Source organism: Dioscorea cayenensis, chromosome 10 (assembly GCF_009730915.1).
Source record: "Dioscorea cayenensis subsp. rotundata cultivar TDr96_F1 chromosome 10, TDr96_F1_v2_PseudoChromosome.rev07_lg8_w22 25.fasta, whole genome shotgun sequence".
In the NCBI taxonomy this organism is placed as follows: Eukaryota; Viridiplantae; Streptophyta; class Magnoliopsida; order Dioscoreales; family Dioscoreaceae; genus Dioscorea; species Dioscorea cayenensis.
Window position 1 is genome coordinate 4578479 of NC_052480.1, and position 17968 is coordinate 4596446.

Consider the following 17968-nt stretch of genomic DNA (forward strand, 5'->3'; position numbering starts at 1 on the left):
TCCAATGTAAAAAACACCATCACTATCACATTGACCCGGGACAAAGAAAAGTCCAATTATTCAATCCAAAACACCCTCTCAATCTCTCTCCTTTTACTATATTTATTATATAGACTTTCGCTATTAATGATCATCTGTCTATCTGTCTATCTGTCTATATATAGAGAAGTAGTTCTCTTTCAATCATTCCTTCAAATAGAAAAGCTTGTAAGAAGCATAGCTGATTCTCAGGGAAGATATCTCTTAAAAGTAGCAAGTCTTGGGAAACAAAGAGGTGGAGTTTTAAAGCATGGTTGACCAAGTTGATTGCTTATGGTTTCTCATCTCTCTTCTTGTAATCTTCATCAAGTTTCTAAGAAAAGGTATCACCAATATGGCTCTTTGTTCCACCAACTCTCCTCATCACCCTTCTTGGAAGATGATCACTGAATCATCACCATCAGCATCATCAGCATCATCATCAAGTATGGTAACGACGAAGTTGCCGGAGCTAGCAAGCAAGAGTTGTAAGGTTAATCTGATGACCGATGAGGAATCTGTGAGTTTAGAGAATAAGAAGAAGAAGATGATGATAAGGAAGAGGCCGTCGAAGATTGTGATACCCAAGTCTTTTGTGAGCTTGGAGTTTGGTGAGGCGGAGAAGGAGAAAGATTTGGGAGAGAAGGAGGTTGAGGTTGAAGAGAATGAGTATTGTTTGGCATCTAAAAAAGGAAAAAGACATGTGATGGAGGATGGTTATGGAGTCATAACCAATATTCATGGAGATTCCAAACAGGTATTACTACTAATAAGAACTTTATAAATTAATATTTCATTAATATTCTCAGTGTGATTGTAATTAATTAATTAATGAAACACATGTTTGGGTACGTCTTCATTTCAGGCATTTTTTGGAGTTTTTGATGGACATGGAGGACGTGCAGCAGTAGACTTTGTTTCTGAGAAACTTGGGAAGAATATAATAAACTCTCTTTCAGCATTACTAGAAACAGAAGAAGAGGAACAAGACTCTCTGGAACTAGCAATTAAAGAAGGGTATTTGACCACAGATAGGGAGTTTCTTAGCAAGGTATATATTTATATTATATTACTATATATATAAGTATAAAACTTACAAAGTCTTATTTGGTGGGCTTTGAATTCAAGGTTTAAAGTAAAACTTTGTACATTTAATATGGTAGGGTGTGAGCAGTGGAGCGTGTGTAGCAACAGTCATGTTCAAGAATGGAGAGCTGCATGTTGCCAATGCAGGTGATTGTAGAGTGGTCATGAGCAAGAATGGTGTGGCTTATGCACTAACAAGTGATCATCGTCCCTCAAGAGACGACGAAAAAATTAGGATTGAAAACTCGGTAAGTCATTATCTGTATCTATATATATATATAGTTTTCTCTGTTTTTGAACATACCATTGATAATTTTGCAATGGTGATATCAGGGAGGCTATGTGAATTGCCGAAATGGAGTGTGGAGAGTTCAAGACTCACTCGCTGTCTCGAGAGCAATCGGCGATGAGAACATGAAAAAATGGGTTATATCTGAGCCAGAGACTTGCAAACTGAAGCTTACTTCTGAATGTGAATTCTTGATAATGGCTTCTGATGGTTTATGGGACAAGGTGAGTGTATATATATATATGCATGCAAAACTTAATTAGTTTATATATTAAAGTGAATGTAACGCTTATAAGTTTGAGTTGATTTTATAATAATATATGTTTAATTAAATTCAGGTGAGTAATCAAGAAGCACTGGATATTGTAATGAAGAAGAAGAACAGCGTGAGGTCTTGCAAAGAGCTTGTGGAGTTGTCTACAAAGAGAGGTGGAAGAGATGATATAACAGTTATGGTGGTTGATCTTCAAAAGTTTATGTAGATGATGATGTTGGTGGTTTAATTGTATACAAGAGAGATTGAGGGATTAATTAGGCAGTTTATTAGTTGACATGAGATATATTTTTTTTAGGGTTAGGATAAGAAACTAATTAGTAGAATGTATATGTATATAATTAGATTAAGTCTATTCCTTTAATTCATTAACATTGAATTCTTATCCCATATTTTGTTTTCTTGTAATAAAAGTGTTATGAAGAATTCAAATTTATAAAAAAATATTAAATATGTAGCATAGAGTTTGAAATTTCGATTTTATTTATAAAAAGGTCTCAATTATCTTTGGAAAAATACGTTATAAATTTAATAATAAATAAGCTACAACTACTGCATATTTTGACTCAGGCCCAATTTACATTGTGGCAACTTAGAACTTTATTATTATTTTTAATTATTTATTTTTTTATGACAATGTGAATATTACATAGGATTTATATCAATATAAAATTAGTTCATTATTAAGTAATGAATCACTGGTTCCATTTGTAGCATGCAATTTTTGTTGGTTATGTTTTTGCAATTTTTTATTTTTTTTGGCAAAATTTGGTTTTTTTTCATATGTATATACAAAGAATCTAACTTCATTAATATATTTGGTACAAAAACGGAATAATTAGCTTATATTGACATATTACTTCTTATCTATTATACATAGAACTAATAATTTATCCTCAATATAAATATATACATAGATTTTCATTAATATAAGATAAATAGAAAAAAAATATAAAAAGAATAAGAAAAAAATATGTACCGTACACCTCGATTATACTTCACTTCTCCTTTTTCCTTCCTCTTTTTTATCTTTTTTCCCTATATATTTACAACACAAAAAAAATATTTATAGGTATTTAAAGGTTAAATGGACGGTCAAAATTGAATTGATCCAACGGCCTAATAAGCACTAATAAGTGTAATAGTAATAGTACTGGATATTGCTACAGTATCATATGGCCGCGGCCAGCGGATACTACAATAATATATAAACTGTTGCTACAATAATATATACCGATGCTATAGTGTCATCACATGTTGAAATATGTCGATTGCTACCAAAGATAGTCCTTATTTTTAAAGTATTCATAACATTATCAATTTTATTTTATTTTGTTTTATTATTATTTTTTAACAAAGACTCATCAACACGTCATCACACGCAAAACAATCAGATGAATGAATAATTGTGCATTTGGGTGTTGATGTGTGTATATGTTATATAAACACTACAATACAGCTTGCCATAGAACCAACTTTTCTTTCTTAGTTTATTGAATGAAAAAGATATATGAAAATTATTTTCTGATTTATGAAAAACAGTATATATATATGGTGTTTGGGAAAAAAAGTTTTCAACTTTTTTTTTCTGACAATTATTTTTTTCAATTTTTTTTAAAACATTGAAATGCCAATTTTTGGAAAAGAAACTATTTTCTTTACACAAATCCTTCAATTTAGAAAAACATTAATTTTGACTTAGTTTATCAAGGTTGAAAGTGAAAGAACACACAAAAAAAAAATCAATTATTAATTTATTAATTTTGAAAAAACTGCAACCGTAAATTATATTACTGGTTACACAATATAATACAAAGAATGAAAAAAATGAGTAGAAAGAAAGAATAAAAATAAAATAAAACTCTATGTTAAACGAAAAGAGAAGGTTAGTTTTTTTTTTTTTCAAACCTATAAATTTCATAAATATTTTTATGTGGGAAAAGTCAAATTTATAATATCATAATCACATTTTTGTACTGTTCTTTGGTTAAGTTGTATACAACGGACATCTTTTCCTCAGATGTTTGATTCATGGTAATGCCATATATTACAAATATAATGAGATTATTAGTTTGAATATTATAAGTTTGGAAATATTGTAGTGATGTGATATAACTAGGAACTCATATTATTGATAAGTGCTTGAATGAATATATTTAATTACTATTATTTATAACACTTTACATGTAATTGTTGAATATTGATGAATGCACAATATTCATATATTTTATATCATTTTGTACACTCATTTGGCTTGTATTAGAATTATATTATGAAATTTGATGCTAAATCTCGTGTGTTTCACATTAACAAACTTTGGGCATCACTTATAGAAGAGAGAGAGAGAGAGAGAGAGAGAGAGAGAGAGAAAACAAAAATGAGCATTCCATACCCTAAATGAAGAAGAAAGAGCTCTCTCGGCATCATTGGCAAACTGGGTGGCTTACGGGCAGCTTACGGTTGTAAACACTTTCAAGAGAACTTTACAGGCATGCTTATGCCCATAAGGAGGATTCAGAGCCAAATCAGAGAACCATCCAGAGGAGTTGACGACCACAATTTATGCCCCTTAAGGGTGGTCGCAAGAAGCATCACGATGAAGCTTATGGTTCAATGCTTACAGCCGTAAGCTGTACCATAACATAAACAGAAGACCTTATAGATGTGACTTACAACCATAAGTGTTCTTGTAAGGCTCACGACCATCTTCTCCAGCTCCCTTACGGCCACGTCCTTACGCCTGTAAGCATACAGGTATAAATAGATATGATAAGGATTTTTAGGGCATTTTTTTGTTTTATTTGGAGCTATTCTTGGAGGCGAAGTTAATAAAGAATGAAGATTAATCTCCAGGGATCAAGATGCTATTCCAAGGGAGATTTGGATCCCATTCAACGGGATTGGAGATCGTACCTGTTAAGCTCACCTTGGCAGTGTGCGTGGAAGCTTTCCTAGGGTTTCTCCGGTAATCCTCCTACGTTGAGAAGTAGGTTTTCATATTTTTCATGTTTCCTCCCATATCTTGTATCTTGAATGCTTGCCCTTCGTTAATGAAGGGCTAATTTGTTAGATGTTTGGGCATAGTTGAACTATAGGGTTTATTTTATTGACATTGGTTGTTGGATCTTTATGCTTTAATTGTTTTTATTATTGCAATCCATTTCTATTTGAATCTAATCGCATGTTTGAATGTTTGGTTATTAACGAGGTGAAAGCCCTAGCTATCGTACTTGATGTGCTTTGTGACAAGTAGAAATACCCATCTAGCATAGACATGCCGTGAATAGAGGCAATTGTGAATAAGCCTAGGCATATGGTACTTAATTTGGAGACTTTGTCTTCCTCAATTCTCCAGAGTGAGTTGATGATTATCTCTATGCTCTTTGCAATCAGGTGGAGTAGATTTTAGGAGAAAACACATTTATGCTATATATTCGGATTAGGGATAATCTCTCTTCATAAGGGAGATTATCTACTTAAGAGATCATAATTAGCTCGCAGTGAGGTTTTATAGAGTGTTAATGCGATTGTGTGGATGTCTGTATCAGCTCTACATCGATTCAGCTATTCTTCATCTTTGAAAGGGGGTTTAGTATAATTCTGGGAACATGTCGGTTAAAATAGGATTGCATCCTTAGACAACCTTTGTTCTATTCTTTATAACCTCAGAAGGATACTATACCTGGACATCGTTTTCCCCTTGATTTCTCTCACTTTTTTTTAACAATATTTCTTGTTTTTGTTTTTGTTTTTTTTCACACACATCACTTGATCTTTTAGATTATTTTTTCCGAATTAGGGCTATTACTAGTATTCACTTTTTTCCCTGTGGACCGACACTTTGCTTTACACACACTTATATTACGCGATAGACATGTACACTTGCATCCCTATCAAGTTTTTGGCGCCGTTGTAGGGGAAGAATAGTGATATTAGGAACACTTGAATTTATGTTACTTTACCCATTTATTTTCTTTCTTATTTGTTCTTCTTTTGTTTATATTCATTATTTTTTATTTCTTTTCTTTTATTTGATTTTAGTGTATGCCACCCAAAGGAAAGTTAATAAGACTAGTAGAAGGCAAGAGCAGTATAGAAAGTGATGAGAACTAGATTGAGAACAACTTTATTGAACGAGACAGGATCTTTAATAGTAAGTGTTGGGGAGCATTTGGATACAATTGCAAATCAAGGGAACCGATAGAGGACCCTTCTAACAAAGCTGCAAACAACTTTGAGCTTAAGACTGCATTTGTACAGATGGTTCAACAGTCAGTACAATTACATGGTCTATCAGACAAGGATCCTAACGGTCACATTGGAGGGTTCCTCGAAGTTTGTAATATGCTAAAATTAACAATGTGGCTGATGATGCTATCAGACTCCGATTGTTCCCTTTCTCTTTGAAGGGAAGAGCTAAGCAATGGCTAGAAGCTCTTCCTCATGCTTCTATCATGACATGGGAACGACTCGTCTAGGCATTTATGGCCCGTTATTTTCCGCCAGGAAGAACGACAAAGTTACATTAGGAGATTACTTTATTTGTATAATTGGACTCAGAATCACTGTTCGAGGTATGGTGTAGATTCAAGGACTTATTGAGGAAATGCCGATATCATAATCTCTCTGAATGGATGAAAGTCAGATATTCCATCAAGGCCTCAATCAGAGTATCAAGCAACTAATGACTCAGCAATAGGAGGATCACTTGGCAGTAAGACACCGGAGTCATTTAAGCAGTTGATCAAAGAGATAGCCATGAACAATTATCAATGAAAATCTAGGGGCAAGTTAGTTGGAAAGCTCACCGGGATGATAGAGGTTAGCGAGGTTACAGTGTTAGCCGCCCAGGTTAAGGTTTTGAGCAGAAAGATTGACAACTTATCCACTTAGAAGCCGACTCCAGTAATGGCTAGTGATACATATGGGGGAGGACATGCTTTGATAGATTGTTCCATTGTAGGAGTGGTACATGGACCCACTGAGTAGGTAGATTTCATTGATAGTGCCCTTCGACAGTAAGGAAACCCCTACAGTAGCACTTATAACCCATGATGGCGGAATCACCCTAATTTCTCTCTAGAAAATCAAGGCCAGCAGCAGAAACTCCCTCAAGGATTTCCTCCTCATCCGCAGTCTAATAGGAAGCCCTTATTAGAGAAAATGCTTACTCAGTTCATACAGAGCACGGATACTATGTTTTAACAGTTCAAAACCTGATTCTAGAGTATAGAGTCGACGATGAGAAACCAGCAGGCTTCTCTTCAGAATTTAGAAAATTAGGTGGGACAGATAGCTAAACTGTTGTTTGAACGTCCTCAAAGAAATTTACTGAAAAATAGTAAGGCCAATCCCCGTAAGCATTTCAAGCCTATCACTCTTAGGAGTGGTAAAGAAGTGGGGATGAGTAGTGAAAGGGTGATGTAGAAGGAAAAAGAACCAGAAGTTGAGGTTTTGGATCGTGCAACAAAAAAGGGAAAAGCTACTCCGATTGTTAAGAAGAGAACACCACCACTAGTGAAGGAGTATGTTCCACAGCTTCCATATCTCTCCAGATTGAAGAATGATCGAACAAACGAGCAATTTAGAAGATTTCTGGATTTGTTGAAGCAATTGCACATCAATGTACCATTTGTTGAAGCTCTCTCTCAAATGTCAAAGTACGCGAAGTTTCTCAAGGACCTACTAACAAACAAGTGAAAATTTGAAGAAGTGTCAATGGTTACGTTGAGCGAGGGAAGTTTGGTGTTACTTCATAATAGTCTACCAAGGAAGAAGAAAGATCCAGGGTGTTTTACTATCCCTTGTAACATTGGTGATTTTGGTAGATGAGAAAGTCCTAGCAGATCTAGGAGCTAGTATAAATTTCATGCCTTACACCATCTTTAGGAGATTTGGACTTAGTGAGATCTTAAGCCAACTAGGATAACCTTACAATTAGCGGACCGCTCCATTAGGCATCTTAGGGGGATCACATAGGATGTTTTAGTTAAGGTCGATAAATTCATCTTCCCGGTTGATTTTGTGATTTTAGATATAGACGAGGATGTTGAGGTAACTCTCATTCTTGGTAGGCCTTTCCTAGCCACCTCTCAGGCCCTAATTGATGTGAGAAATGGTAGAATCAATCTTAGGGTTGGGTATAAGGAAGTTATGTTTGCTTTATCTGATGCTATGAAACATCGTTCTACTTTTAATGATACTTGTTATTTCATTGATGAGACTGATTCAATTGTTGATAAATGTGTGCTTGTTGCACAAAAAGCCTTTTGAGGAGTTATTGGATGATCCTCACATTGAAGAGACAACCCCTTTGCTTACAACAACCTCGGCTGAGGGATGCATTAGCAAAAAACATTGGCGAGAGGTCACTTCCCCCGAGAAAGGCAAACATTTACCAAAGAGGTAACACCCGAGTAAGTCAACTTCATTGGTAAGTTCCCCATTTTCTCCGATCTTACACTTGGGCACTATTTTGGAGACACTCACATTGGGTTTGAGGAGTACTTATATTTGGAGCCTCCTTGACATATGCATATCAGGTCTGTCAAGCTTGTGACTTAAAACAAGCGTTTCTTGAGAGGCCACCCAAGCAATTTTTGTATTTTTGTTAAGTTTGAATCTTTAGTTGTAGTCTTGTAGTTTTGTTTTATTTAGTAATAAAATGCTTAGCATATCTTGGATTTTTAGGTGTTGGTTGGTTGTTTGTTACCCTTGATACTCATTTTGTGCTTCCCAGGTCTCACTTGTATTTGAGCTTAACTATAGTAAACGGGAAACTCTACTCAATTTTTTAGGACTACATACGGATTACTTACACCCGTAAGCATGACCATAAGCCTTAAATAGAGAGCTTTACAGGCATCTTTATGCCCGGTAGCCACCCACAAGGGGTATGTAGAGAGTCTTACGAGTGTATTTAAGTCCAATAAGTCATGATGAGCACAGTTTAGAGGTTCTTTACAGGTGTCTTATGCCCATAAGTGTGATAGTAGGGGTCATCCATAACACTTTACAGGTATACTTTAAACACTTACAACTCGTAACCTTCATGGGGTATAACCTCGGTTCCTTATAGGTACTTTATGCCCGTAAGTTAGACCGTAAGAGCTAGCAGAGAACTTTACGAGCTACAGTGTAAAGGTCCTTATGGTCATAATATTCTAGATTGTAAAGGAGATGTATCCTTACAGGGCAGGCCTTATGGCCATAAGCTCCATGTAATTGTTCATTTAGAGAGACTTACGGTCGCGGCTAACACCCGTAAGCACCTAGGATTTTTTGCGCCGCCGGTGATCTTTAAGCTTCATTTCGAATTCTTTCTCATTGGACCTTTGGTCGCCGGTGCCATTTTCTCCTCCCATTCACTTCCTCCTCCCATTCATTAGTTTGTGATGCATCCATCTAAAAGTTATTGCCAAGTGGCACATATGCAGAAGTAGTGGCAAGGCATTCATCCAATGCATGTGATTATTAATCTCAAAGCCTCGTGGCTCTCAAGTATCCGAGCTATTAACCACCTAGGAAGAAGCCCTAGCTTCTTGAGCAGGGGCGGCTGCAGTGATTCTTGGCTAGCGGCACTTCCAATCATCGTGTACTGATCAATCGAGTTTGAAGCAAAAGCTTGTGTTAGAGAAGAAGGTGAGCCTTGTTTCTTTCTAACTTTTTTTTAAAATTTTTTTTTGGAAATTAATTGGAATGTTAGACTAGGTTTTATTGTGATGATTCATTAGTTTGTGATGCAATCATCTAAAAGTTATAGCCAAGTGGCTCATATCCAAAAGTAGTAACTTGGAATTCATCCAATGGCTGTGATTATTAATCTCGAAGCCACACAGATCTCAAGTATCCGAGTTATAAACTACCGAAGAAGAAACCCTAGCTCTTAAGTGAGGGTGTCTGTGGTGATTCTCGGCCGGCGCCTCTTCTGATCGTTGGGCACTGATCAATTAAGTTTGAAGCGAAACCTTGCGAGATAGAAGAGGATGAGCCTTTTTCTTTCTCTTTTTTTTTAATTGTTTGGAAATTAATTGGAATGTTAGACTAGGTTTCATTTTAATGATTCATTGGTTTGTAATGCATCCATCTAAAAGTTATTGCCAGGTGGTGCATATCCAAAAGTAGTGACATGGCATTAATCCAACGGTTGTGATTATAAATCTCGACGCCACGTGGCTCTCAATTGTTTGAGCTATAAAGCACGGAAGAAGAAGTCCTTGCTTCTTGCGTTGGGCGGATACAGTGATTCTCGACTGGCGGCTCATCTGATTGTTGGGCACTGATCAATCGAGTTTGAAGCGAAAACCTGCGAGAGAGAAAACGGTGAGCCTTTTTTCTTTCTCCTTTTTTTTAATTTTTTGGAGATTAATTGGAATGTTGGACTAGGTTTCACTGTGATGATTCATTAGTTTGTGATGCTAACATCTAAAAGTTATTGCCAAGTGGCACATATCCAAAAGTAGTGATGTGGCATTTATCTAACGGTTGTGATTATTAATCTCGAAGCCATGTGGCTCTCAAGTATCCGAGCTATAAACCACCGAGGAAAAAGCCCTAGCTTCTTGAGCAGGGGTGGGCTGCTGTAATTCTCGGCCTGCGGCTGGCTCTTCCGATCATCGTTCACTGATCAATCGATTTTGAAGCAAAAGCTTGTGGGAGGGAAGAGGGTAAGCCTTGTTTCTTTTACCTTTTTTTCTTTTAAAATTTGGAAATTAATTGGATTGTTAGACTAGGTTTTATTGTGATGATTCATTGGTTTGTGATGCATCCATCTAAAATTTATTGCCAAGTGGTGCATATCCAGAAGTAGTAACATGGCATTCATCCAACGATTGTGATTATTAATCTCGAAGCCACGTGGCTATCAAGTATCCGAGCTATAAACCACTGAGGAAGAAGCCCTAGTTTCTTGAGCAAGGGTGGTTGTGGTGATTCTCTGTCGGCGGCTCTTTCGATTATTGTGCATTGATCAATTGAGTTTGAAGAAAAAACTTGTGGGGAAGAAGATGGTGAGTCTTGTTTCTATCACCTTTTTTTTTATTTTTTGGAAAATAATTGGAATGTTAAACTAGGTTTCATTGTGATGATTCATTGGTTTGTGGTGCATCAATCTAAAAGTTATTGCCAAGTGGAGCAAATTCAAAAGTTGTGACATGCCATTCATCTAACGGTTGTGATTATTAATCTCGAAGCCATGTGGCTCTCAAGTATCCGAGCTATAAACCACCGAAGAAGAAGCCCTAGCTTCTTGCATGGGGGTGGCTGCGGTGATTCTCGGCCGACAACTCTTCCGATCATCGTGCACTGATCAATCGAGTTTAAAGCAAAAGCTTGTGGAGGAGAAGAAAGTAAGCCTTGATTCTTTCTCTCTGTTTTTTTTTTTATTTTTTGGAAATTAATTGAATGTAATACTAGGTTTCATTGTGATGTATCATTGGTTTGTGAGGCATCCATCTAAAAGTTATTGCTAAGTGGCGCAAGCAGTCAAGTGGACCTTAAAATTGCCTAATAGTTTGGACGGTAAATGCTTATGATCCACTAGAATTTCTTTTGTTGACATTGATTACTACTTTGTTTTAATTATATTGTAAAAAAAAATTTCGACATCAATTTATTATTTAATTTTATTTAAAAATATTTAACTATTAGTTTCAATTTATATATTTTAAAAAAAAAATCAATTTTGTTCCCCTCCATCACTAGTGGTGGCTAGCTCTTTTCCTCCTTGTTGTTAATATCTTGAGTTAATATTGTACTATGGTCTTTTTTTTATTTTGAGCATTAAACTTCAATTTGTATTATTTTGGTCACTCAACTTTAATTTGTGTTCACCAGGAGGGTACTAAGAGGATTCCGGAGAGAATTTGATGCTGTATTTGCCACGTTAAAATCAGTTCGTCCCTCCATCTGCATACACGGTCATGACACATTATTAAAGAGGGCACATGGCCACTCTTAATGATATGACACATGTTACATCGACTCGACAAACTGGTTAATAACAATGGCAACATGGCTCTCTTTAATGATGCGTTATATCCACATATGTAGATGACCCATAAACTGATATTGAAATAACAAATCTGGCATATATGTCATCAAATTCTCCCAGGCATCCCCTCGGTTCTCTCTCAATGAGCACAAATTAAAGTCAAGTGACTAAAATGATATAAATTGAAGTTCAATGCTCAAAATGAAAAATGACTATATTATGGTACCCATCTAAGAAATTTACCCTGTTTTTTTCTTTGTCGTCATGTAATATTTTTTTAATATATTTTTTAGTATAATCATTTTTTTAAAATTAATTTCATAATATTGATTTTAATAATTCCGACCAAGTATACTATACTTTTTATCACAAGTACCCATCAAGCTTAGAGATACTTCATCTCCATGTTGGTTTTCTTTGCACTACTGCCCTTACTATTAAAATCTATGAAGGCTAAAAGTAAAAGCTAAATAATAGATTATGGTTTGAAGATGATAGAGTCATGGGTGGAGGAACATGTTAAAAGGAAAAAGGGTAAATTATATAATTGGTTAATAAACTATCCACGAGTTCCTATTTTGGTTACTAAACTAAAAAAAATAAATATATTTTGGTCACTGAACTTATGAATTGCTTTCAATTTGGTCATTGTTGCTAATGACATTAATGGCGATCTGATATGGCTCTGTCATGTCATTAGGGGCTAACCACGTTAGCACAACCCCCAAGTTAAAAGACTTTTTTTACCCTTTCTTCTTTCCCTTTCTCCTTTCTTTTTCCTTTCTTTCTATAATACCTTGACCCTAATCTTTCTCTCTTCATGGTGTCAGCGGTAAAGTAGGTGATCACTGGAATGGAGGCCGTGTGGATGAGGAGGCTGAGGTATGTTCTTTTTCTTTTGGTTTTTCCTCTCTCCTTTTCTCTTTATATTCCTCTATTTTACACCCTAAATAAGATAGGAAAAAGAGAATTTAAATTGTCTCAATCTTCAAGAATCAAATATTTTTCACTATCATATACAAAGACTTTTAATTCTGAATATAATAGCAAAATCTTCTATTCAATTGAGAATCATTTACACCAAATGGTTACAAAACATATCAAATATTTAGAAAACAAAACAAATGTTTACAAAACATAACAAATCACTCTAAGACTGCTTCATTATTGGGTTTTCCAATCATCAACAACTCAAGAAAAATTCAGCATCAAGATCTTCACCATCTTTACCATCTTCAACATTGATAAATACAAATCTTTGCAAATTCATCTTCACCACCATCTTCAACATTGATAAATAAAAATGTTTCAGAAATTCAGCTTCAACATCTCCACCATTAGCATTCACCATCTTCAACATCTTCACCATTTTCACCATCTTCACCATGATTTTGAGATGAGACATTCTTTAGGGTTTCCAATGCTTGGCAAGAAGAGGGAAATGGGGAAAAAAAAGAAGAAGGGTAAATGACCTAAATAGTCACTAAACTATGCACCAATTCCTATTTTGGTCACTAAAGTAAAAAAAAATTCTATTCGAGTCATTAAACTTATTAAATCCTTCCAATCAAGTCACCCCGGCAGACGATGTTAACGACAGTCTGATGTGGCTTGCCACCTCACAAGTGCTCTCATTGCCACGTTGGTGGCACTCTTCTTCTCTCACTTTAAACTATTCATTTTTCGTCATCACCAGCGTCAACCTCAACCATGGCGTCATTGCGAGTTATTTTCTTGAAGAGCTTAGTCTTCCTCATGAATCTTCCCTTGTTTCACATTAATTACAATCGGTTTTGCGGCATTATCCCTCACAAGTTTGAAAAGTTCAAGCTTTTGTTTGAGCTTGATCTAAGTAACAATCAGTTTATTGGGAAGTTCCCCAGAGTTGTTCTCTAGCTACTGTCTCTGAGAGAAGGAGGTGCGCTTGGGATTTAGAAGAGCTCATCGTCAGAGGAGATGAAAGAGTGGGTTGGTTAACAAAGAGAGACTTGCAGATGAACATGGAGAAGGTGGACATGCCATGAAAGATGAGACGTGGGATGAAGAAGAAATGGCAAGCGTTGAGAGTCCAGTCAAGAAAGAAGTCAGAGATGAGATAGAGTGGGAGGAAGTTGGAGAGGTAGAGAGAGTAGAGGAGGTGGTGGAAGTGTGGCCGCAGATGGGTGGTGGTGGCTGCAAAGATTGGGTGAAGGTTCATGGAGGGAATGAGATCGGTGGACTCTATGCCGGCAAGGAGGAAAGGAAGGGAAGAATGGAGAGGCGGATGGAGGAATGGAGGTGGCGTCTGAGAAAAATGGCATTACCGGAGATGGTGATGACGATGATGTGGAGGTGGTGGTTGGTTGAGAGGAAGGTGGTAAGGTGGAGGAATGGGATGGCGTGGCCTTGCACCATGAATGAGAATATCAAGATATGGTCTTTCTTCACTTCCTTGGTGGTGATGGTGGTTGTGGTGGTGGTGATGGTGATGGTGGTGGTGGTGGTGGACATGGTGGTGGTTGTTGAGATAATTAGGGTTAGGGTTGAGACTTGGGTGGAGATGACCAAAAGATGAGTGCCAGCTACGTGGCAATCAAGGTAGTTGTGAGGTGGCATGCCAGGTCAGACTGTTGTTAACACCGTCTGCTAAGATGACTTGATTGGAAGGATTTAATAAGTTTAGTGACTCAAATAGAATTTTTTTTACTTCAGTGACCAAAATAGGAATTTGCGTATAGTTTAGTGACCATTTAGGTCATTTACCCAAAGAAGAATAATTCTTTAGCCGTGTGGCATTGGGGGTTGTACTGACCTGGTTAGCCCGTGATGACATGGCAGAGTAACATTAGATCGCCATTAACGGCGTTGGTTACGGTGACTAGATTGAAAGAAATTCATAACTTCAGTGATCAAAATAGAATTTTTTTAGTTTGGTGACCAAAATAAAAACTGTGGATAGTTTAGTGATCAATTATATAATTTACCTTTTTTTTATGTTTTGGATTATATGATTCTATATAGCAATGAAATATCCATATGGACTCTTTCACTTTGAAGATCTTTGATCAAAAGGGCCATCAATATGGCCATGATGATCCAACATTCATTACGGTTGTTTTGAGTCATGACGTGAGAACTTGGAGTAAAAAAACAAAAACAAAAATAAAATGAGAGATTTTGAGTATGTTACTAGTTGCTTTTTTTTTTGGGACACCAGTAAATGTGTGCATGCGGGTTAGAAATTAATTGTCTAGTTCCATTATCACCATTACGCGGCCAACAAGATTTAAAATTTCACACAAAATGTACTTTAAAATAAATGGAGATATGTGAACAGTAACCGGCGATGAGATTCCTCGGCAGTTCTCGTGATGGCTTCGCCGGATCTAACGACGGCTTCCGGCAGTCTCATGGCGGTGCTCGTGGAGGGTATTCTAGAAGAGCTCGTAGGAACTCTAGACCTTTCGTCCATCCTTCTATCTCTTCACGAAGTGCCACTCCCCCTCCTCTCAATCAGACCACCCAGAATCCCTCTGTTCTAAAAGACTCTCCTGTGAGAGATGGCATCTCCTTTACCGAAGTAGTCCGCTCTCCTCCCTCTTCTGAACCGCTGCCTCCGTCCTCACAAGCATCTCTGAAATGTCGGCGTTCTCCGGATTCTAGTGACAAATGCTCGAAGTGCTTGCGCTCAGGGCACAAAGCCGAGGAATGCCGACACCAACTCACTTGTAAACGTTGCTTTGGAGTTGGTCATTTCGCTATTCGTTGCCCTCTCCAAACCCCGCCTCATCGTCCTGACTTCAAGAATGCCAGAGTGAGATCCAAACACCCTTTTCATGAAGCCTCTCCTGATCACATCTCACAGGGGAACCCCTCAGAACTCAAGCCTCTCCTTCGAATCCCTGTGCGCTCGCACCCTGCCTCCCTCCATGTGTCTCTACCTATTACCGAAACCATCTTGAAATCGAAGAAAGACCTGAAAAAAAATGGTGGTTATCAAAGTCCTTTCCGGTAATGCCAGCACTCGCTCACTTCACACCTCCCTCTCTCACTGCTTGGACACAAACCTCTATGAACATATAACTCCCTTCAAAGATGACTTCATACTCACAATGGCCACTGCTAGAGACACAGCAATGGTGGTGAAGAGAAGCCCAATCTCTCTTAGTTCTCCTCACAGACCCTGTTGCATTTCCCTCTCTCACTGGACTGCTGATGCAGGCCGTATTGAGGAGATGGCATGCGCGTTCATGCGGAAATGGGACTCGAAGTAATAAAGGTATTTTAGTAATTCGCCGGGCGGTGGAGTTTTTGGGTTTCTTGGGCCTAGTCTGATGGGAAATGGGCCAATGGTCACAAGTCACAAGTTTGATGTGCAAACTCGTGAGTCATGCATGATTTCGGCCAAATTCCATCGTTTAGGCCTCGAAAACCATGATTTTGCTATTTTTAGTAATAATTGATTTCGCTATTCCTTTGGCTAGAAATCTCTGATTTGTAAGCCGTTTATGGCGTTAGTATTTATTTTGTTAACTCTTTTATTTCTTGCCGGTATTTGAAAATTTACCATTTTTGGTATATTTTCGAATTATCTCCGTTTTAGGATTATTTTCATATCTTTGATTTTTCCTATTTAATGTAAGCCTATGGGCGAGAGTACGATCAGTTTTGTAATAGTTATTCTCTTGAGTAATAAAATTTACTCTCTTTTCCAATTCTTGGCTATCTTTGATCAACAGGTTTTGAAGACTTGTACTGGGTATTCGTGCGCGAATCAACAGTTCGAGTATACCGCTGCATCAACTGCTGAACTCGGATCCCACGCCGTATCTGTTGGTAACTACAACTGGATCAGAATCACTAACCTTCCTCTCCATTGTTGGCACTGGGACTCGATCGTTAAGATTCTCCGGCTGATTGGAGATCTGATCTATGCGCAAAAGAAGGAACATGTTACTCTGGAGCACCTGCGAACTTTGGTGAGACTCAAACCCTCGATTCACTTTCCGCTAGAAATTACGGTGGATATTGGCGTCAGAAGCTTCCTCTTCAAATTGGAGGACGACGGAGCCCACATCCTTCGGTCTAAGGTCGTCCAAGGACCAGTATCTCACCATCGCACTCAATCCAAGCAAGCAACCTCCTGTCACAATACCATTTATGTTCCTAAAATCGACAAGGGTAAGGATCCTCTCATCTCACCTCCGGTGAGGCCGTCGAGCACTGCTCCGGCTTGTACTCTCCCTACAACCAGTATCTCCTCCTGCGAGACCGGTGAGCACTGCTCCGGTCTTGACCATTCTTTGAGGATCTCCAGTGGATCTCAGGGAGAAGATCTCATTCCTGTTTCCGGTCGACAGCTCGCCGAAAACTCGGAGAATCCACTGACTTCTCGTGAGATCCCCAAAGAAGACGACATACTGTTGCCTAACAGCGTCGACGTAACGGCTGGATCTTCACAGGCCGTCCCTCTGCCTCGTGATAAGATCTCCACAATCGGCCTTGGCTCCATGCAAACGTCCCCTCTGCCTCGGGATAGCAACTCCAAAGATTCCTGCAAACCAAAAGATTATTTAACTATGCCTCGAGATGAGATCTTAATTGATCACTCTAATTCTCGAGATCAGCTTCCTGATCATATCTCCACTAAACCTCTGGATCAGCTGCCTCGAGATGATCATTCTTCTGATCCTATTCCATCCACTACTCTCAGGACGATCTTGCATCAGGATAAGGATACCCATGATCCTACATTAGATCCTGATTTAATTCCTATGGATCATCAACTTTCCGTTATTTCTGATTCTTCACATGGGATGGTCCCGGTGCCTCGTGATACACATCAAACTTCCTCTAACTCTGTATCCGACCAGATAGCACTACTTGATCCAACATTAAAGGAAAATCTCTCGACACACCTTCAACCGCTTCCCCCGACAATTCCAATCCCTGAGGGCTACAAATGGATCTTCATTCTTGGTGGTTGGACTTTAGTGCCTTGTATCAACTCTGGGAAATTTTACTCTCAAGACCCTTTACCCCAAAATTCTCCATTAAAAATTTCCTCTAATGAAGAACTTCTAGACTGGGGTGAAGATGATAATATTCTGGAGAATGACATGGAAGATGAGGACACTTTTCTTAATGAAGACAAACTCAATCATCTTGACTGTGAACCACCTCCAGATCGATGATCCTGTCCCTGATGACTCCTGCTTTTTGGAAAATCTTCCAAAAAATCTGCTCCCTAATCCTTTGCAACTTAGAAGGAGTGACAGACCCAAGAAGCCTTCTGGACGCTGGAATGAAGAAGCAGGATTTGTTCCTATTC

General features: G+C 37.8%; 1 protein-coding gene across 1 annotated transcript; it reads left to right on the forward strand.

Annotated features, from left to right (window-relative positions):
* The first annotated feature begins 206 nt into the window (after window positions 1-206).
* On the forward strand, window positions 207-2047 carry LOC120270851 (probable protein phosphatase 2C 74). Its single transcript, XM_039277917.1, has 5 exons — window positions 207-775; window positions 884-1069; window positions 1182-1352; window positions 1438-1617; window positions 1732-2047. The coding sequence occupies exons 1-5, from the start codon at window positions 290-292 to the stop codon at window positions 1873-1875; spliced, it is 1167 nt and encodes a 388-aa protein (XP_039133851.1). The 5' UTR covers window positions 207-289; the 3' UTR covers window positions 1876-2047.
* The last annotated feature ends 15921 nt before the right edge of the window (window positions 2048-17968 follow it).